The sequence below is a fragment of the Saccopteryx leptura genome, chromosome 2 (assembly GCF_036850995.1).
Source record: "Saccopteryx leptura isolate mSacLep1 chromosome 2, mSacLep1_pri_phased_curated, whole genome shotgun sequence".
In the NCBI taxonomy this organism is placed as follows: domain Eukaryota; kingdom Metazoa; phylum Chordata; class Mammalia; order Chiroptera; family Emballonuridae; genus Saccopteryx; species Saccopteryx leptura.
Window position 1 is genome coordinate 7,547,746 of NC_089504.1, and position 21,633 is coordinate 7,569,378.

The 21,633-nt window shown below is 46.7% G+C and overlaps 1 protein-coding gene across 1 annotated transcript in view; it reads right to left on the minus strand.

Annotated features, from left to right (window-relative positions):
• Positions 1 to 1,255: 1,255 nt before the first annotated feature.
• The window catches only part of GLE1 (GLE1 RNA export mediator), a 32,456-nt gene continuing 12,078 nt past the window's right edge, over positions 1,256 to 21,633 (minus strand). The window contains exons 4-16 of the mRNA XM_066366987.1: positions 19,043 to 19,191; positions 18,398 to 18,458; positions 17,899 to 18,153; positions 15,124 to 15,340; positions 13,705 to 13,817; positions 13,473 to 13,542; positions 9,804 to 9,946; positions 9,516 to 9,706; positions 8,478 to 8,607; positions 5,963 to 6,067; positions 4,128 to 4,210; positions 2,651 to 2,714; positions 1,256 to 1,916 (exon numbers count right to left, since the gene is read on the minus strand). Of these exons, the coding sequence (XP_066223084.1) occupies positions 1,848 to 1,916; positions 2,651 to 2,714; positions 4,128 to 4,210; positions 5,963 to 6,067; positions 8,478 to 8,607; positions 9,516 to 9,706; positions 9,804 to 9,946; positions 13,473 to 13,542; positions 13,705 to 13,817; positions 15,124 to 15,340; positions 17,899 to 18,153; positions 18,398 to 18,458; positions 19,043 to 19,191 (1,650 nt within the window). The 3' untranslated portion in view covers positions 1,256 to 1,847. The remainder of the gene's footprint in view (positions 1,917 to 2,650; positions 2,715 to 4,127; positions 4,211 to 5,962; positions 6,068 to 8,477; positions 8,608 to 9,515; positions 9,707 to 9,803; positions 9,947 to 13,472; positions 13,543 to 13,704; positions 13,818 to 15,123; positions 15,341 to 17,898; positions 18,154 to 18,397; positions 18,459 to 19,042; positions 19,192 to 21,633) is intronic.

The window sequence follows — 21,633 nt, forward strand, 5'->3', positions numbered from 1 at the left end:
TTCAAGCTTTATTACTTATTTTTTGGCACCACAGTAAAGAATTCATAGAATGGGTCACTTCAACAGTACCAGGGAATCCCGCCCTCCCTCCAATACCCACTCCCGCCCATGGCATCGCGGAGGGCGAGGCGCTGACTCTGCGGTGTAAGAGAGCGAGCGTTTGCACAAATTTCAGTCCTCTCTGGGAAGCCAAACTTTGGATTTTTGTAGTGAGTTTAGTCAGGCAAATCTATCATCATCCATTCAGCAGGACCAGTAAAATAATAATAAAAGCAGTTCTCAGTTCCTCCCTAACGCCTTTATTTAACCTCTATTTCATTGCATGGATGCGCAGCTCATGTATAACATGACCAGCCCCATCTCAGCCCATGTTAATTCAAAATAAAAACCAAGAAAAAGGGCACCTGCCCTGGTTCATGCATCCCTAGTCCTCCAGGCCCTGGATTCCAAGGGGGGGGCAAACAGGGCTCTGGGTTCAATGGAACACGGGTAAGTCCCAATCCCAGACACTAAGCTGTGCCTGACGCCATTCAGGACGGAGTCCGTGTCTGCCGCAGGCATTCCCTTCGGATTTCTAATCGCTGCACACGCTGAGGAAGGCAGAGCAACCGTGACCCAGCCTGCATGTAAGGGTTCGGGCCTCGACTACTGCGTGACACTTTATTAAATTTTTTTTTTCCAAATTTTAAAAAATATTGTTCAGCCTGACCTGTGGTGGCGCAGTGGATAAAGCGTCGACCTGGAAATGCTGAGGTTGCCGGTTCGAAACCCTGGGCTTGCCTGGTCAAGGCACATATGGGAGTTGATGCTTCCAGCTCCTCCCCCCTTCTCCCTCTCTGTCTCTCCTCTCTCTCTCTTTCTCCCTCTCCTCTCTAAAATGAATAAAAAAAAATTGTTCAATTCTTTATTTTTATTAATTCATTTTAGAGAGGAGAGAGAGAGAGAGAGAGAGAGAGAGAGAGAGAGAGAGAGAGAGAAAGAAAGAGAGGAGGAGCAGGAAGCATCAACTCCCATATGTGCCTTGACCAGGCAAGCCCAGGGTTTCAAACCGGCGACCTCAGCATTCCAGGTCGATGCTTTATCCACTGCGCCACCACAGGTCAGGCCCTGTGTGACACTTTAAAGTGGTGGGCTCACTTAAGCTCTGAGTGAAACGCCTAAGGTATTACCTACTTTCTGAAAGATACTGGAGACAAAGGAAAGAAAACATGGGAATCATGTGCTAAACACCTCCTCCTAGTTTTTGCCAAAGAGAAAAAGGCCAAATCCATCTATTCTCTCCTGTGGATCCCGTACGGGGTGTCAGACTGCCTAGGTTTTGTGACCCATCAAAACCTCCTTTCCGCCTGAGCAGGCAGTGTTGCAGTGGATGGAGCGTTGGACTGGGATGCGGAGGACCCAGGTTTGAGACCCCGAGGTTGCCAGCTTGAGCACGGGCTCATCTGGTTTGAGCAAAAAGCTCACCAGCTTGGACCCAAGGCCCCTGGCTCCAGCAGGGGGTTACTCGGTCTACTGAAGGCCCGCAGTCAAGGCACATATGAGAAAGCAATCAATGAACAACTAAAGTGCTACAGCGAAAAACTGATGACTGATGCTTCTCATCTCTCTCCCTTCCTGTCTGTCTGTTCCTGTCTATCCCTCTCTCTGACTCTCTCTCTGTCCCTGTAAAAAAACAAAAACAAAAAAACCCCAAAAAACCTCCTTTCCCAGTCACAGGATATAAATATACAAAAATACATACTGGTAGGTTTCTAAATCTCACACAACTCTCCCAAACACGGCTATGTTCAGTTGCTTTATTACTGCCCTTCCAAAACAAAGCAGTGACAGTGGGTGACGAAGTGACATCAGGAACGCCAGAAGGAGGAAGTCAGTAAGCCCTTGGGAACAGGAATCTCCTTGCGCTGCAAACATTTCTGATCAGGGAAAGAAGAAGAAAACAGAATGAGTTTCCGATAACACTGCTTCCTATACTTAACAATGGGAAGAAACTTGGAGGGACAGCAAACTGAAGTCCAATGGAACAGGGCTCAAAACAGGCCAAAGTCAGCAGGACTGACGGCAGTGGGTAAGACTTCGGCTTCTGCTGAGGACGAATGCTAGGCTACTATCTTGTCCGTCCTCTCTCATCTCCCATAGCCCGGCCTCATCTTTCAATACTGCTGGTTTCCCAACTGGGCTCCTGGAAACAGGAAGTCAGTGGGGTGTGTTGGCAGATCTACCACAGAGATCTAAGTTATTAGTCAAAATAAACTGCTTAAAAATGCTGGCACTTGGAAATATGAGGAGTCTGGCTGAAAGTGCAGTCTGTGCTCATGGAGAAAAGTGAGCAGGACACTCATCAGCTCCCCAGGCCAAAGACTAAGAAAAGAACCTTGGCCAAAATGCCAAAACTGTATGGCCGAGACAGGACTCATTAAACAGGTTCTGTTCATCTCTTAGGGTAGCTTCGCCCCGGGCAGCATGGACATGGAGGAAGGAGCAATGGCAGCCCTTAAGGTTCAGGACAAATTATATATAAACAAGCAGGGTTTGGAAAAATCAAGAGGAAGAGACTGCAAAGAGAGCGCCTGGAGGTCCAAGACGTGTCAGGCACAGGCACACGGAGACCGAGGGCAGCTCGGGACGCAGCGGCCGGAGGGCACCTTACCTCCAAGAAATGCTGCAGGCGGCTGACAGAACCCATCTCTCCCGGGTTTGTGATGGCTTCGATCCTGCAGGGACAGAAAGAAGACATGTGGTGAGTGACACCTATCTTGGAGAGGAGTTAGGGGAAAGAGGAGATAGATGACTCACAGAGATGTCTTCCAGACTAAGAATACAATTGCTCTTCCAAATGGTCTCAACTTTCTTTTCAAATAAGAGGGTTAAGGAAAGAGAACACTCTTCCTCTCTGAGGTCTTTGTGATCAGGTGGGATAAGGGCTGGCAAAGCCTTTCCCCCACCTGAAATGCCAACAAGTAGGGAGGAGTGAAGGGTACTTAAAAGTGAATGCCACACTAGAGTCAAGCAACATGGTTGAAGAGTTAGTTTCTTCAACTGATTGAGGAAGTATGACTCCTTGGTTTAAATCAAAACTGCATGTAGACCTGGCTGGATAGCTTGGCTGGTTAGAGTATCGTCCCAAAGTGCAGAGGTTCAATCCCCAGTCAGGGCATATATAAAAACAGGCTGAAGTTCTTGCCTGTCTCTCTCTTTCTCTCTCTAAAATCAATAAAATAAACATTAAAAATTTAGTCACCATCCCAGATTATATCGGGGCATTTGGAAAAGAATTAATTCAAAGAAATGGATTCAGGGCCTGACCTTCAGTGGTGCAGTGGATAAAGCGTTAAACTGGAAAGCTGAGGTTGCCAGTTCGAAACCCCGGGCTTACCTGGTCAAGGCACATATGGGAGTTGATGCTTCCTGCTCCTCCTCCCTTCTCTCTCTCCTCTCTAATGAATAAATAAAGTCCTAAAAAAAATGAATTCAGCTCTCTGAATCCAAGTTCTTCCTATTCATTTTTTCATTGAACCAACAATATTTAAGAGAGACTCTTCAAAATGTTTATTCCGATATCAAAGAGGAGAAAGATGGGAGTAGACGTCACACTCCCATGCAGGTGGTTTTTATTATTTTTGTTTTTTTAATATTTACTTATTGATTTTAGAGAAAGAAAAACACTGAATTATTCCACTTATCTATGCATTCATTGGTTGATTCTTGTATATGCACTGACAGGGGATCGAACCCACAACCTTGGCATATGGGGATGACACTTACCAACTGACTTACCAGCCAGGGCATTAATGCAGGTGGGTTTTTTTGTTTTTTTATTTATTTATTTTTTTTAAAGATTTTATTTATTCATTATAGAGAGGGGGGGGAGAGAGAGAGAGAGAGAGAGAAGGGGGGAGGAGCAGAAAGCATCAACTCCCATATGTGCCTTGACCAGGCAAGCCCAGGGTTTTGAACCGGCAACCTCAGCGTTTCCAGGTTGACACTTTATCCACTGCGCCACCACAGGTCAGGCAATGCAGGTGTTTTTAATTGAGTCAAAAACAGCATGTAACAGCACCCATGGGTATCTGATGTCATGAGTTCTACCTACTGAATCCCTGGTGTCTGCTCAACAAGTCTAATACCTGGGACAGTAGTCCTCCTTGATAAGAAGCATCATCTTCCAGAACTGCGCCTGATACTGCTTCATGAGGGCATTCCCACACACCTGGAGAGAAAGACAGGTCCTGTCAGAGCGGACAATGGAACTTCACTCATACAAGAGATCCAGAAACCACAAATGGCCTTTCCCTCCTATTAAGAATTTCAGCCACAGAATGCCACATAGCTAGCAACCAAGGGAATAAATGAAAAAATCCAACTTTTTTTGAAGCATTTCTCTGTATATGGCATACTTCTATTTAACCAGCCTGCCAGGTAATTCAGAAAACATGACCAAACTTAATTAGCTATTCTTCTTTAATTTTACTGAAAGTAAGCCTTTCCAAAGGTCTGGTGTACCCCAATCCCACTAAGCAGAATATACAGAATCCCACATGTGTTCTCAATGACTCAGGATCATTGTTCATGTACTGTGACTTCAAGAACTTTAAGGTAACTAGAAACTATTGACATTACAGGACAAGTAATCCCAGATTTATGGCCTGTGCCTTCTTTCTTTAAGAAGTATGCCTGGCACAGTGGACAGAGCATCAACCTGGGACACTGAGGTCCCAGGTTCAAAACCCCGAGGTCACTGGCTTGAGCCCCAAGGTCGGTGGCTTGAGCAAGGGATCACTGGCTCAGCTGGAGCCTGCCAGTCAAGGCACATATGAAAAGCGATCAATGAACAACTAAAGTGCCACAATTACGGTTTAATGCTTCTCAACCTCTCTCCCTCCCTGTCTGGTCACTTTCTCTGTCTCTGTCTCTTTCTCTCTCACTTAAAAATAAACACAAATAAAAAAGAAGTGTCAACTTGCTCTGGCCGGATGGCACGTTTGGTTAGAGCATCATCCTGATACACAAAGGTTGTCGGTTCAATACCCGGTCAGGGCACATAAATAAACAGATTAATATTTCTGGTTTTTTGTTTTTTTTTTAAAGATTTTATTTATTCATTATAGAGAGGGGAGAGAGAGAGAGAGAGAGAAGGGGGGAGGAGCAGAAAGCATCAACTCCCATATGTGCCTTGACCAGGCAAGCCCAGGGTTTTGAACCGGCAACCTCAGCGTTTCCAGATTGACACTTTATCCACTGTGCCACCACAGGCGAGGCTCTGGTTTGTTTGTTTTTCTCTCTCTCTCCTTTTCTCTGTCTCTAAAATCAATTTAAAAAATTTTTAAAGTGTCTCCTTCCTACAGAAACCCTCACCCTTACTATAACACTGCAGTGGTGGCCCCTTATAAGCAGAAGCCTGTGGGTGAGAAAGACACCTGACCCAAGCTGGTTAATCATATTTTCTGTTCTGAGAATTAGGACTTAAAATGGTGGGCACCAGTCCCACCAGACTAGGTGACCACACCAAGACTGAGGGATATATCCCACAGAGAACTAGAGAGTTGGCCTTTAGAGCAAGAAGGAAGCAACTTGTAGGAAGAGCATATACAAAAGACTACGTGGCCCCAGAGAGACCCATGGTCTGCAGTGACATCCCAGTTCCTGGTTCTAGGCCTTCATGAGGTTCAACTGTCCGTCCCACCCTGGGTCCTGCGGGTCATTCTTCTATCCTTAAGACCAATTCCCCTTTCCCTTGTGCTAGGACGCACGGCTTTTGGTTCTTTAAAATGAGAAGGCATCTCCACAGAGAAGGAAAGTTCAATGGGCACAAAAACCTAGATTTGTCTGAGGGCACAATACAAAATCGGACACCGGCTGTTCATCGCCACCCTCTGCTGCTGCACTGCTTCCCCACTGTGTCACACAGGAGCCCAAGCTGTTTCAACAAGGCCCTCTCTTGTGTGATAACTGCATTATGTACCTCCAGGAAGTCAAGGAGGAGGGTGGCTGTCACATCTGACAGGGGCTCCATGTTTAATATCTGTGCCAACCAGCGCCAGCCATGGTTTAAGCCATGAGGGTGAACCTAGAAGAGAAGCCTGGTTATGAGTTGATCTCGTTTTATTCAGAAAGCCAAATTCCCAATGTTGTCATCCAGCCATTACCAAGTAGACATAACCCCCCAGATCCTCTAACCCAAGCACAAGCCACAGAGCAGAAACAACATAAGGCAAATGTCCCAACACACCAGAACCCACACATTGTTGTTTTTTGAGAGAGAGAGACACAGACACAGGAAGGGAGAAAAATGAGAAGCATCAGCTCATAGCTGTGTCACTTTAGTTGTTCATTGATTGCTTTCTCATATGTGCCTTGACCAGGGGGCTCAAACCAAGCCAGTGACCCCATGCTCAAGCCAATGACCTTGGGCTTCAAACCAGGATCTTTGGGCTCAAGCCAGCAACCATGGGATCCTGTCGATAATCCCATGCTTGGAGACCCTGCGCTCAAGTTAGATGATCCTGTGCTCAATCTGGTGATCTCAGGGTTTCAAACCTGGGACCTCAACATGCTAAGTCAACACTCTGTCCACTGCGCCTGGTCAAGCAGGAATCCACACATTCTTTATAGGACCCCTTTTTAAATTTATTTTGTTTAATGTTTTTATTTATTTATTTATAGAGACAGAGAGAATCAGAGAGAGGGATAGACAGAGACAGACAGATAGGAACGGAGAGATGAGAAGCATCAATCATTAGTTTTTCGTTGCGCGTTGCAACACCTTAGTTGTTCATTGATTGCTTTCTCATATGTGCCTTGACCGCGGGTCTTCAGCAGACTGAGTAACGCCTTGCTCGAGCCAGCGACCTTGAGTTGAAGCTGGTGAGCTTTTTGCTCGAACCAGATGAGCCCTCGCTCAAGCTGGCGACCTCAGGGTCTCGAACCTGGGTCCTCTATATCCCAGTCTGATGCTCTATCCACTGCGCCACCACCTGGTCAGGCTTAATTTATTTTTTTTTTACAGGGATAGAGAGAGTCAGAGAGAGGGATAGATACGGAGACAGACAGGAACAGAGAGAGATAAGAAGCATCAATCATTTGTTGCGACACCTTAGTTGTTCATTGATTGCTTTCTCATATGTGCCTTGACTGTGGGCCTTCAGCAAACCAAATAATCCCTTGCTTGAGCCAGCGACCTTGGGTCCAAGCTGGTGAGCTTTTTTTTTGTTTTGCTCAAGCCAGATGAGCCCGCGCTCAAGCTGGTGACATTGGGGTCTTGAACCTGGGTCCTCCACATCCCAGTCCGACGCTCTATCCACTGTGCCACTGCCGGGTCAGGCTATAAGACCCCTTTAATACACAGCTTCAGCTTCAGCTGCAGGAACTCCACAGGCCACCAGTTACCCTGGTGGACATTTATTATCTTGGCACCTTAGCACAGAACCTGGGACATAGTTGCACAATAAAAACTTCTTGGATTCAATCAACTTAGATTCTTTTCTCTTTAGATCTTCAAGTCCATTAACTTCTCCATTTCGCTAATCTGTATCTCTTGAGAAAAGAACCAGGTTGGAAGGTCAAACCCTGGACCCCAGCTATAGCTCTGTCCACTTGTGAGTAGGGTGTGACCTTAGTGTCCCCTAAGGCACTATAGAGCTAGTATGACAATTTCTTACTCACTCCTCTGCTAATAAAATCTTCTAACAGCCTGACCAGGCAGTGGCGCAGTGGATAGAGCATTGGACTGGGATGTGGAAGGACCCAGGTTCGAGACCCTGAGGTTGCCAGCTTGAGCGTGGGCTCATCTGGCTTGAGCAAAAGCTCACCAGCTTGGACCCAGGGTCGCTGGCTCCAGCAAGGGGTTACTCAGTCTGCTGGTCAAGACACATATGAGAAAACAATCAATGAACAACTAAGAAGTCGCAACATGCAACGAAAAACTAATGATTGATGCTTCTCATCTGTCTCCGTTCCTGTCTCTCTGTCCCTGTCTATCCCTCTCTCTCTCTCTCTCTGTAAAAAAAAAAAAAATCTTCTGACATTAATGATTGATATGAGACTCCCAATCTGATAAGACTATAAACTCAGATCTTTAACACCTCAGCTGAGTCAGTCATTGAACAAATGGTTCTGATGATCCAAAGTTCCCTAATAATCGACATCAATGTCTCTAAAAGCATATCCGTGAAGCCCTGGCCTGTAGCTCAGTGGATAGAGTGTCATCCTCGTGTACAAGGTCATGGGTTTGATCCTGTCAGGGCTCGTATGAGAAGCAATGAATGGGTGCACAAAGAAATGGAGCAACTAGGTGGAACAGTAGGTTGATGTTTCTCTCTCTCTCAAAAAGAAAAAAAAAAAGAACACCCATGAAGCAGCAGTATACTTTAACTCAGCATGTAACCAGAGTCCTCTCTCGGAAAGGTCTGTATTTCCTGCAAACAGAGTACCAGTCAAGGGTCAACCTCTGGTTACTGTCCGTAAGCCCCTTCTAGTACCTCCTGTCGGGTCCCATACGGCCAGCGGAGCTGGATGATGGCGGCATAGAAACAGATCATCCCAGACATGCGCTTCAGGAAGGTCTCCTGACCCTCCACTTTAGAGCCCACCACTTGGTAGCCAAGCATCCTATGTGGGATGAAACAATGCAGGGCGGAAATGAGGGTGACAAATCAGAGACTACTTTTTATTCTTAAAAGTGACAATAGGCCCTGGCCAGTTGACTCAGCAGTAGAGCGTCGGCCTGGTGTGTGGAAGGAAGTCCCAGGTTCAATTCCCAGCCAAGGCACACAGGAAAAGCATCCATCTGCTTCTCTCCCTTTCTCCCTCTCCTTTCTCTCTATCTCTCTCTTCCCCTCCTGAAGCCAAGGCTCCATTGGAGCAAAGTTGGCCTGGGTGCTGAGGATGGCTCCATGGCTTCCTCCTCAGGCACTACAATGACTCCAGTTGCAACGGAGCAACACCCCAGATGGGCAGAGCATCGCCCCCTGGTGGGCATGCTGGGTGGATCCCGGTCGGGAACATGCGGGAGTCTGTCTGTCTGCCTCCCCACTTCTAACTTCAGAAAAAATACCAAAAAAAAAAAAAAAGCGACAGTGTTACTATTAACACATTGTTACCCAGTCTTGCACTTGTAGAATACTTTGTTTACAAAGCACTCAGATCCATTATTAAATCTGTGCATCACATAAGCTCTGTGAGGTAAACTCACAGGTCATACATACCATTTACCAATAAGGGAAATGATGCTCACAGAAGTAAAATGACTTACCCATTTTGTCAAGCTAGTAAATGACAAAGCAGGGATAAAACCCCAAGACTCCTGAATTCTATTAGTAAATCCATTATTCTTTCCACTGAACCATATTTAATATTGGCACCTGAATCTACAAATTCCAAAAGATGTCCATTTGCATGAAAACACACTGTATTTTCTGACAGGACACTCAAAATACAGAAAAGCTGTGAGAAGGAGGAATATAAATTCTCTATGTCATGACTCAGCCTAGGGCCAGTAAGGAGAACAACCATCTCACTTCTGATAGTCTTCCAAAGCCATTCCCTTTTTGAAAGCTGGGTAGAAGGGAACCGAGTATGGACAATTCTTGTGCAGATGAGCGAGAATGAGGTCCCCCACTCTGGGGTGCAGCTCCCAGATCCCAGACGCCACAACTGCGACGGGGAACGCAGCTCCGTGATGAGAGGCCACTTCGTCCTCTGCTTTTTCCTGGGGCACAGAGATGGGGACACGGTTAGCACTTGAGAAGGGCTAAAGTGTTGTGCCAGCCTCTTCTTCCCGTACCTCTGGCAACACGGTTTCTCACCACAAATTTCTCTGCCAATCTGTACTGGACAAAATCCAGTCCCTGTGGGTTCATTGTGACGCACACAGAGCGCCCACCAGAATGCACAAGCTTTCCCGAGAGCAGGCTGTGGATCTTGTCAAAGATCTCCTTCAGCTTTGAGCCTAGGTGTGACAGAGAGGAAGTTAGTTCAAGGATATAGCTGCAGGCTGGCCTGGTGGTACAGTGGATAGAGTGTTGCACTGGAATGCTGAGTCGCCAGTTCAAAACCCCAGGCTTGCCCGGTCAAGGCACATACGAGAAGCAAATGCTATGAGATGATGCTTTTCCCACTCCTCCTCCCCCCTCTCTGCCCTCTAAAAATCAGTAAGTAAAATCTTTTTTGTGTGTGTGTGATATAGAAAGAGAGAGGGACAGATAGGGACAGACAGGAAGAGAGATGAGAGCATCAATTCTTCATTGTGGCCCCTTAGATGTTCATTGATTGCTTTCTCATATGTGCCTTGACCAGGGAACAACAGCACAGCGAGTGATCCCTTGCTCAAGCTAGCGACCTTGGAGTTTCAAACCTCGGTCCTCTGTGTCCCTGTCTGATGCTCTATCCACTGCATCACCGCCTGGTCAGGCAGTAAATAAAATCTTTAAAAAAAAAAAAGATACTGATGCAGAAAAACATATGACAACAAACACATTGTGGTCAATGGAAAAAGTACATAAAACATATTTCAAAAGAATTCCCTATTTGGGAATGAACTATTTATTTATTTATTTTTACCAATGGGGAGGGGGTTTGAGAGAAGCATCAACCTGCAGTTGCTTCATTTTACTTGTTCATTGATTGCTTCTCATACATGCCTTGACCAAGGGTTCATGCCTTGAGCCAGTGACCCCTTGTTCAAACCAGCAACCTTGGGATCACATCGATGATCCCACACTCAAGCTGGCAAGCCCACACATAAGCTAGCGACCTCGGGGTTTTGAACCTGGGACCTCAGTGTCCCAAGTTGACACTGTATGCACTGCGCCACCACCGGCCAGGCAGAAATGAATTAATTTTGAAAGTGACACAACAAACAGCAATAAACAGCACGGTAATTAGTGTTGACTTGTTACAGATCCCATGGACTGTGGTGGACATGCCTAAAGGAGTTATTTGCACCTCGAGGAAAACCCTTCTAGAAGTTCTCCCCAGCTCACAATAATTTTCCCCTCTTCTCTGAGAGCTGCCTTCCTCCATGCTCAGAGACACAGAGGTGGGTTCCTAGTAGCTGTACTTGTATGAAAGATCCTGTGCACCCCAGCCTCACATTGGCTACAGTTAAAGTGGTCTGGCTGAACCAATCAGCCAACTGATAGCGTCCGTTCCTTGAGGGGCTGGCCCTGCCAACATGTACACTGATGGGCAGCAGAACCTGGTACCTGCCACACAGACCAAAGAACAGCAGTATATAAAGTAAGAGCGCAGATATACCGAGGAAAGACAGGTGAGAGAGAAAAGGTCCTCAAGTCTCCAGCTCCTGAGACCTAGCTGCCTTCCTGCAATTAGGTTCTGTCAAATACCTCTTTATCTTTGGAACAATGCCTTTTTGGGGGAGGGGGGGCCAAGCAGATCTGAATTAGTTTCCATGACTTGCAATCAAAGTTTAAATTAGTACAGCACCTCTAGCTCAGAAACACCCTGCCAAGTTCCTAATTACTTTAAGTAATGTTACCCTAATTAGATGTGGAGAATGAAATCGAGGAGGCAGTCAGGGGATGACTCCCAGGCTTCCAGCGAAGGTGACTGAGTAGGTAAGAGTGCTACTGCTCACTCAGTGCCAACAGGGGGAAGAGGAGGCAGGAGGCATAAGGAAGACAAGTTCAGCCCTGAACACATTACACCTGAGGCATCTGAGAGCCATCCAGTCAAAGATGTCCCTCGGGTAACTGGTCCTAGCAAATCTGAAGCTCAGAGAAACGGAAAGAATCAGTAGCTTTGGACGCCATCTGCACACAGGCCATGTTTGAAGCCACGGGGGTATGTAGAATGAGGGCTCTGAGGTGAGAGCAGATCTCTAGGAAACATCTACAACTGAGGTGGGGGCAGGAGACCAAGGAACCCTGAAAGGAGGAGGCGAGGTAGGAGCACCTGGAAACCAATGTTCCCTGGAAGCCAAAGGAGTTGAGTTTCATAAAGAAGGGAAAATCAACAGCGCCAAATGGAAACACGAGGAAGGCCAGAAAATCCTCAGAAGATGTAGAATCAAAGGAAATGGATTTTGAGATGTGAGTGACTCATGGATGTTTAAAAGGAGAGGAGCCTGTAAAAGGGAGTAATTTGGCAGAAAACAGGAGGGAAGGCCATAAGTGCCAAGAAAAGGCCCTGAGGGAGCTGGGAGGGGACGGGCATAAAGGTGGAGGCAGGAGCGTGAGCAGGGCTGGGAGGACATCTCTGAAACAGGAGACTGCGAGGCAGATCCAGCTGTGTACAGGTGAGAGGGCAGCCATTGGAGGCGCTCACACCTGCGTCTTGATTTTCTGATGGAGGAGGCGAGGCAATCTGCAGTCAACTTAGGGGTATGGACTGAGCACAAGCTTGAGGGAGTGGGAGGGTGTGGGGTGGCGGTCACATCACCTCTCCCCGCTTGCTGTTGCTATCAAAGGAAAAGGCACTTTAAATTCCAGACAGTGATCTGTGGTTATTTATACCTTGCCCTGTTCCAGAAAGAATTTCAGGCAGCAGAGCGACATGTAAGTTGTCACACGGGCCTCTCAAGGGCAGGAGCTGCAGTGTTCCCAGGTTTGTCAGGCAACGGCTCGCCAGGGAACTGAGGGTCCCCGCTGTCCGTGCTCCCCAGCCACTCGCAGCCAGTCTGGGATGCGGAGGCTCCCACACCCAAAGCGCTAAAAAGTGAACCTGTTTCCTCCTCTCTGAACTTGTCTCTGGGGGGAAAAGGAAGGAGTTCTCAAGGGTTATCAAGGCAAGCTCTGAGCGTACAAACTCTCATGCGGGACAAAAGCAAAGACTACAAGTCATGTCCTAGGTTCCTGTAGTGATGTTTTCTGCAGGAACTTCCAATTTTAGGTCAGAGCCATTCTAAATCATCTACTATTAATATGCGGCTTATTTTTAAAAATGAGGCAACAGCCTGACCAGGCGGTGGTGCAGTGGATAGAGCATCGGACTGGGATGTGGAGGACCCAGGTTCGAGACCCTGAGGTCGCCAGCTTGAGCGTGGGCTCATCTGGTTTGAGCAAAGCTCACCAGCTTGGACCCAAGGTTGCTGGCTCAAGCAAGCGGTTACTTGGTGCTGTAGCCCCACGGTCAAAGGCACATATGAGAAAGCAATCAATGAACAATTAAGGTGTCGCAAGGAAATACTAATGATTGATGCTTCTCATCTCTCTGTTCCTGTCTGTCTATCCCTCTCTCTGATTCTCTCTCTGTCTCTGAAAAAATAAAATAAAATTGAAAAAAACCAAAAAAAACCCCCAAAAACGAGGCAACAAACACATACTGATTACACTCTGTGCTAAGAGGAAACAAAGGAGAGGACAATGGGACACATGTAACTTATACACCCCGTCCAATTGTCAGCACATCTGGTCAACGTGCTCTGTTTATAGGAACCTCACCCAGAAGTATACTTGGAGCCATAAAAACATAATAAAACAAAGTGAAAGGCCATGTTCTTCACTCTCCTGACCAACCTGCGACGCTAGAGATCTGGTTCACGGGGATGGAGGCAGCCTTCAGGAGGTCCATCTTCAGCTTTCTGACCTGCCAGGAAAGAACAGTGAGAAGGTAGACAGCTTTCTGAAGAGCTGAATAGGTGCCATTTGAATTAGGGAGTGTGACACACTAGCTGCATACCTCTGGGACACGAGGCTGTTCAGAGCGCTATGAGGTCCGGAGACTCCCCCGGCGTCCACCCCTTCCTACCTGACTGTCTTTGCTGTTGGTCAGTCCCTCAAAGGCCAGCACACACTGACTGGAGGCCTCTTGCAGCTGCTGGTACCACTGCATTATACTGTCTTGTGCCTTCATCGGGAGGTCTAAGAAAGAGAGAGAGGCTCTCATAATAGCTACTGAACACTGACTATGAACCAGGCCCTGTTCTATTCACTTTATGCATGTATTAACTGCTTTTACTGTCATAATAATCCCGTGAAGTAGGCATTATTATTTTCATTTTATAAAGAAACAGATATGGAACGGTTAATTAGTTTGCCAAGTGGTAGGAAGCAGAAAAACTCGATTTCCAGTCATCTGGCTCCAAAGCCAATATTCTCAACCATTACACTATATTGCTTTTCTTTTTTTTTCTTTTTTAAGATTTTATTTATTTTAGAGAGTAGATAGAGTGAGAAGGGGGAAGAGCAGGAAGCATCAACTCTCATATGTTTCTTGACCAGGCAAACCCAGGGTTTCGAACTGGCGACCTCAGCGTTCCAGGTCAATGCTTTATCCACTGTACCTTCATAGGTCAGGCCTATATAGGTTCTCTTATGTTTTAACAAACATGTATTTTGTACATATTTATTTAAAATACTAAGTAGAAGCCCTGGCTGGCTTGAGCCAAGGGGTCACTGGCTCGGCTGAAGCCCCCCCCCCCCCGCCCGTCAAGGCACATATGAGAAGCAATCAATGAACAACTAAAGTGATGCAACTACAAGTTGATGCTTCTGATCTCTTTCCTTTCCTGTCCCTCTCTCTCTCTCTCTCAAATAAATAAATAAATAAAATTGAATACTCAGTAACAGCAGTACTTGGAATAATACACCTACTGGAATTTTACAGAATTTCAAGTTCTCATAGAAAGTCCACATCTACCGAAAGTAAATATAATTCAGTAAAAGTATAGAATTTTACATGATATAAAAGTTCTGGTAAATTCTCCTGCACCTTAATATTAAAAAACATATTATTCCAGCCTGACCAGGCGGTGGCGCAGTAGATAGAGCATTGGACTAGGATGCAGAGGAACCAGGTTCGAGACCCCGAGGTCGCCAGCTTGAGCGCGGGCGGGCTCATCTGGTTTGAGCAAAAAGCTCACCAGCTTGGACCCAAGGTTGCTGGCTCGAGCAAGGGGTTACACGGTCTGCTGAAGGCCCGCGGACAAGGCACAAATGAGAAAGCAATCAATGAACAGAACTAAGGTCTCGCAACAAAAAACTGATGACTGATGCTTCTCATCTCTCTCCGTTCCTGTCTGTCTGTCCCTGTCTATCCCTCTGACTCTCTCTGTCCCTGTAAAAAAGCCCAAAAAACAAAAGAAAACCAAAAAACCCCCATATTCTTCCTCTTTTTCATACTCTGAAACTTAAAAGTTCATGAACTGAACCAACACCAAAACCTCACCTTGGCTCTGCTCCCCTCCGGAGCCCAGGCTGGGGGTGGGGGGCTCCTCTCGCACCTCCGGCCCCTGCTGCGTCTGGGACTCCTGCCGCTTCACCTGGGCCTCCCCTTCGTCCTGCCTCCGCTTGTCTTCACAGGCCTTGGCGCTCCTAAAGAGGTCCCGCATCTCCTGCAGCGCTCTCTCGGCCACAGCCTGGTCCTCAGCCGTAGGAAAGCCATTCTGTTGGGCAACAGGGACAGAGCTCCGTGGTTATGTCCCAGGCAGCCTGCCGGGCTGAGTCATATCTTACCCAGGCCAATGCAGTTCTAGACTTGGAACTGCTGCATTAATGGTGCACCATTCAGCAACACACTGACACCTACTGCTTTCTTGTTCTCATAATGGTAATACCAATTCAACACCCAGTTACATGGGCTTCGATCCAGTGACAACTGAAGAAATTTGAACACTGACTAGATGCTTAATCATATTAAATAAAATAGTTTTTTTTTTTTTAATTTTTTACAGGGACAGAGAGAGAGTCAGAGAGAGGGATAGATAGGGACAGACAGGAACAGAAAGAGATGAGAAGCATCAATCATCAGTTTTTCGTTGCAACACCTTAGTTGTTCATTGATTGCTTTCTCATATGTGCCTTGACCGGGGACCTTCAGCAGACCGAGTAACTCCTTGCTCGAGCCAGCAACCTTGGGTCCAAGCTGGTGAGCTTTTTGCTCAAACCAGATGAGCCCTCGCTCAAGCTGGCAACCTCGGGGTCTTGAACCTGGGTCCTCCGCATCCCAGTCCAACGCTCCATCCACTGCACCACTGCCTGGTCAGGCAAAATAATAGTTTTTGTTTTTTGTTTAGTGTAATATTAGTATTTGGGTTACCTTAATAGAGGAGTTCTATGTTTTAAAGATAGGACCACTGCATTTTCACGTGACCAGTGTATGAGATTGACTATAAAACCACCTGGGGAGGGGCTGGTAGAGATACAGAAGAAACAAGACCAGCACATGCTCCTTCCTGATGCTGAGGAAAGGGTGCACAAGGGTTCACCATGCTGCTCTCCCTACTTCCGTATAGGTTTGAAATGCTACTTTACTTTTTGTATTTTATTTATTGAGTTTTAGAGCAAGGAGAAGAGAGAAAGAAGAGGGAGGAGAATTGGGAAGCTTCAACTCATAGTAGCCACTTCCTGAATGTACCTGACCGGGCAAGCCCAGGGTTATAAACGGGTGACCTCAGTGTTCCAAGTCAACACTTTATCCACTGCGCCACCACAGGTCAGGCAGGTTTGAAATTTTACAAAAAGAAAGGTAAAAAAAAGACATAAAGAGAATTCAAGCTTGACCAGGCGGTGGCGCAGTGGATAGAGCGTAGGACTGGGATGCGGAAGACCGAGGTTTGAGACCCCGAGGTCGCCAGCTTGAGCGTGGGCTCATCTGGTTTGAGCAAAAAGCTCACCAGCTTGAGCCCAAGGTCACTGGCTCGAGCAAGGGGTTACTGGGTCTGCTGAAGGCCCGTGGTCAAGGCACGTATGAGAAGGCAATCAATGAACAATTAAGGTATTACAATGCGCAATGAAAAACTAATGATTGATGTTTCTCATCTCTCTGTTCCTGTCTGTCTGTCCCTGTCTATCCCTCTCTCTGACTCTCTGTCACTGTAAAAAAAAAAAAAAAAAGAATTAAAGTGAAATTATAAAAATAAACTTCTGCCTCAAATATAAATGCTTCAAAAGTTTTTATATTTAGAACTCATATAAGTTATTTTTAAACACAAACTAGGAGAAATATGAATGCAGGGCAAGAACACACGATTTTTGGATGTGCATCAAGAACCTTAAAATTCTAGGACCAAGTAAGTCTATTTATAGAAATATACCTCCAAGGAATAACTAGAAATACAGATAAGATTACATAAAATATCACTAGTGTTAATCCACAATAGTGAAAATACAGAAATTTAAATGTTCAACAATAGGCATGCTTGTTTCAATAAATTCTGGTATGGTTATTTGATGGAAATACCCAATTTCATCTGCTCATCCAATATTTATTGAATACCTACTATGTGTTAGGGCAATACTTGCAGGGGTTTTTTTTGTTTTGTTTTTTTGTATTTTTCTGAAGCTGGAAACAGGGAGACAGACTCCCGCATGCGCCCGACCCGGCACGCCCACCAGGGGCTACGCTCTGCCCACTAGGGGGCGATGCTCTGCCCCTCCGGGGCGTCGCTCTGCCAAGACCAGAGCCACTCTAGCGCCTGGGGCAGAGGCCAAGGAGCCATCCCCAGCGCCCGGGCCATCTTTGCTCCAATGGAGCCTTGGCTGCAGGAGGGGAAGAGAGAGACAGAGAGGAAGGAGGGGGGGTTGGAGAAGCAAATGGGCGCTTCTCCTATGTGCCCTGGCCGGGAATCGAACCCAGGTCCCCTGCACGCCAGGCTGACGCTCTACCGCTGAGCCAAACGGCCAGGGCTAATACTTGCAGTTTTTAACAGGCCTTTAAAACAACAAAATATCTTAGTAATTTCATGTTCAGAATACAATGTGAACTGAAAAAAGTAATCTACATTTCTTTGATGTTTTTAGTTTTATCATAAGTATAGCAAGGCATTCAATATATATTACCGAAGACACTCAAGTATTTTGTAATCAAAGGAAACAAACACTTTTTTAACCTAAGATCAGACACTCTATAACAACAGGACTCCCATTTGGGGTGGGGAACACATGCACACCCCCCCACCAGACCCCACAATAGACAGAACACAGAGCTCCCTGTAGCGCTCACCTCTGAAGCCGCCCGAATGATGCCCGAGATGAGGCTGCATAGCTGGTTGCCACGGCTCCGGAAGGCCGACAGGTCGACCTTCAGCAGGTCTTTGTGGCGGTCGGCGGAGTCCAGCTGCTGGCTGAGGTGCAGCAGCTCCTCCTGCAGAGCGTAGAGGCTCCGCAGGCGGCCCTGGCCTTCCTCCCTCCAGAGCCGCTCCTGCTCTACCTGCTTCAGGCGCTGCTGCTCTGCCTCCCGCAGCTTCAGGTTGAGAATCTACAGGAAGGGCTGTCAGGTTACCTCTCTCTGAGGGGCTCCTGGGCTTTCTCTGTCCACATCCTCCAGTCCCAAGTGGGCTACATCATTTCACAGATGGGCCCAGAGCAGGAAAAGGACAGCCCAGGGACAGTCACACAGAGGCAAGAAACGGTCCAGGGCCTCCCTGTCTACCAGAACCCGCCAGCTTGCGCAGGGGACCGCCAGGCACTGACACCCCCCACGGACTCGCCCAGGCTCTGACCTTCGCTCTGTGCCGATGCTCAGCCTTCAGCTTCTCCTGCTGCCCCAGGGCTTCTCTGGAGCTGGATGGGAAATGCGCGGAGAGTCAGTGAGGACACTTCCTAAAACTGCTTTCTCCTTCCCGAAAGCTTCCCTTTCTTTGGGAGACACTGGTCGTCCTTCAGGAGTTGGTCATTCTTCTGGATGATAAGCTTCTTTATTTTATTTTGATACTTAAGATCTCAGAAGAGCCTGACTGATGGTGGCTCAATAGAGAGAAAATTGACCCAGGATGCTGAGGTCCCAGGTTTAAAATCCCAAAGTCATCAGCTTGATTGCAGAGTTGCTAAGCATGAGATTATCAACATGATCCATGGTCACTGGCTTGAAGCCCAAGGTCACTGGCTTGAGCAAGGGGTCACTTGCTCTGCTGTAGCCCCCAGGTCAAGGCACATATGAGAAAGCAATCAATGAACAACTAAGGTGCCACAGTGAAGAATTGATGCTTCTCATCTCTCTCCCTGTCTAGGTCTCTGTCTCTCTCTCTCTTGCTGCTTTAAAAAAAAAAAACAACTGAGAAGTTCAACTCTTCCCTTTGGGCTTCCTGTTGGGAAAGAGTTCCAGCTGACCATCCCTACATTTCCAGTTATAATTCAAGGAGACTCACCTCTTCTCCATCATTTCCCGCAAGTCCTGGAATTCTTTATGATGCTTCAGTTCCTTCCGTTCATCAAACCGCTTCAGCTGTTCTGATGCCATCTCAGAGAGGGCTCGCACCATTCTCTCCTGCTCCTCCTGCCACTGCCTCAGGCCCTCCTGAAAAGAGTTAGCACCTACTTTCCAGAGCTCAATTACCAGCTCACTCACCTACCCCTGTGGGGTCCCTTCCCACCAGTCCTTAACTCCGTCAGAGATACCCAAGGGCATGAAATCATTCTCCACGACCAGCTCACTCACCTACCCCTGAGGGGTCCCTTCCCACCAGTCCTTAACTCCGACAGAGATACCCAAGGGCATGAAATCATTCTCCATGACCAGCTCACTCACCTACCCCTGCGGGGTCCCTTCCCACCAGTCCTTAACTCCGTCAGAGATACCCAAGGGCATGAAATCATTCTCCACGACCAGCTCACTCACCTACCCCTGCGGGGTCCCTTCCCGCCTGTCCTTAACTCCGTCAGAGATACCCAAGGTCATGAAATCATTCTCCACGACCAGCTCACTCACCTACCCCTGCGGGGTCCCTTCCCGCCAGTCCTTAACTCCGACAGAGATACCCAAGGGCATGAAATCACCCGCATACTTCTAAGAACCTCTGCTCAGTCACCTATCTTCTTTGGCTTGATCTTTAAACTCAGCGGTTTTAGAAAGCTCTTCCAATTTGCCCCATGAGGTTTATGTCACTCCAGCATAAGCTGGGAAGGGATATGTATTCATTAAAATAGTAACAAGTAGTCCTGCTATTTGAAACTTTTAAATTTCCATCATGTGTATTCATTCTTACAAGGATTTCAGAGTAATCTACCAAAATCCTTATTCCAATTCTATACACTTGCTGTGCACATTTCTATCTCACTCCTCCCCTCATGTCATCATCTCTGCCTAGATTTTCTTCTCCCACCTCCACTTAGGAAGGTCCCTTTCCATTACACCTAAGGGCATCAGGTATTTCATTTACTGTTCAAGAGAGTTCTCTCATATGACTTTTTTTTTTTTTACAGAGATAGAGAGAGGAATAGACAGACAGGAACGAAGAGAGATGAGAAGCATCAATCATCAGTTTTTCGTTGCGATACCTTAGTTGTTCATTGATTGCTTTCTCATATGTGCCTTGACTGTGGGGCTACAGCAGACCAAGTAACCCCTTGCTCGAGCCAGTGACCTTGGGTCCAAGCTGGTGAGCTTTTGCTCAAACCAGATGAGCCCGTGCTCAAGCTGGCGACCTCGGGGTCTCGAACCTGGGTCTTCCGCATCCCAGTCTGATGCTCTATCCACCGCGCCACTGCCTGGTCAAGCCTCTCATATGACTCTTTTTTTTTTTTTTTTTATTCATTTTAGAGAGGAGAGGGAGAGACAGAGGGAGAGAGAGAGAGGGAGAAGGGGGGGAGGAGCTGGAAGCATCAACTCCCATATGTGCCTTGACCAGGCAAGCCTAGGGTTTCGAACCGGCGACCTCAGTATTTCCAGGTCGACGCTTTATCCACTGCGCCACCACAGGTCAGGCAAAAATTTTTTTGTTAAATTTTTTTATTCATTTTAGAGAGGAGAGAGAGAGGGAGAGAGACAGGGGGAGGAGCTGGAAGCATCAACTCCCATATGTGCCTTGACCAGGCAAGCCCAGGGTTTCAAACCAGCGACCTCAGCATTTCCAGGTCGACGCTTTATCCACTGCGCCACCACAGGTCAGGCCTCTCATATGACTCTTAAGAACAATTTGACATTTACACTATCAAAATTTGAAATATATGTATGTATATATCCTTTGACACTATTTCCATTTTACAAATTTGTCCTGCAGAAATACTTTCAAATGTGTGCAAAGATATATGTCCAAGGATGCTCATGACAGCCCTGCTAACTATGGCAATAAACTTAAAACAATTTAAATTAACCGGGGAAAGAGTAATCACATGATAGTAGGCCATTCTAGAGAAAACGTGGCAGCCTTTACGAGGATGAGCTGATGAGATGCTAGGTATTCTGGCATGGAGGTGTGCTGAAATATATTGTTAACACATTATATTACTCTATTTTAAAAGTTATTTTAAAGCTTCCAGTACAAGAAGGCAAATTTAACACAAGCATAGATATATATATATCCCCTCCTCTCCTCTGGGATTCCGCTTAAGAGTTGGGAAGGGAAAAAAAAACTAATTTGACTTCAGGTGATGGGCATACAACACAATCAACAGTTCAAATGCTAGAAAAATGTTTACCTGACACCTATGTACTCTTTTTTTTTTTTTGGTGACAGAGACAGAGAGAGAAACAGATAGGGACAGACAGAGAGGAAGGGAGAGAGATGAGAAGCATCAGTTCTTCGTTGCGGCTCCTTAGTTGTTCATCGATTGCTTTCTCATGTGCCTTGACCAGGTGGCTACAGAAGAATGAGTGACCCCTTGCTCAAGCTAGCAACCTTAGGCATCAAGCCAGTGATGTTTGGGCTCAAGCCAGTGACTATAGGGTCATGTTTATGATCCCATGCTCAAACCAGAGACTCCACGCTTGATCTGTTGAGCCTGTGCTCAAGCCAGATGA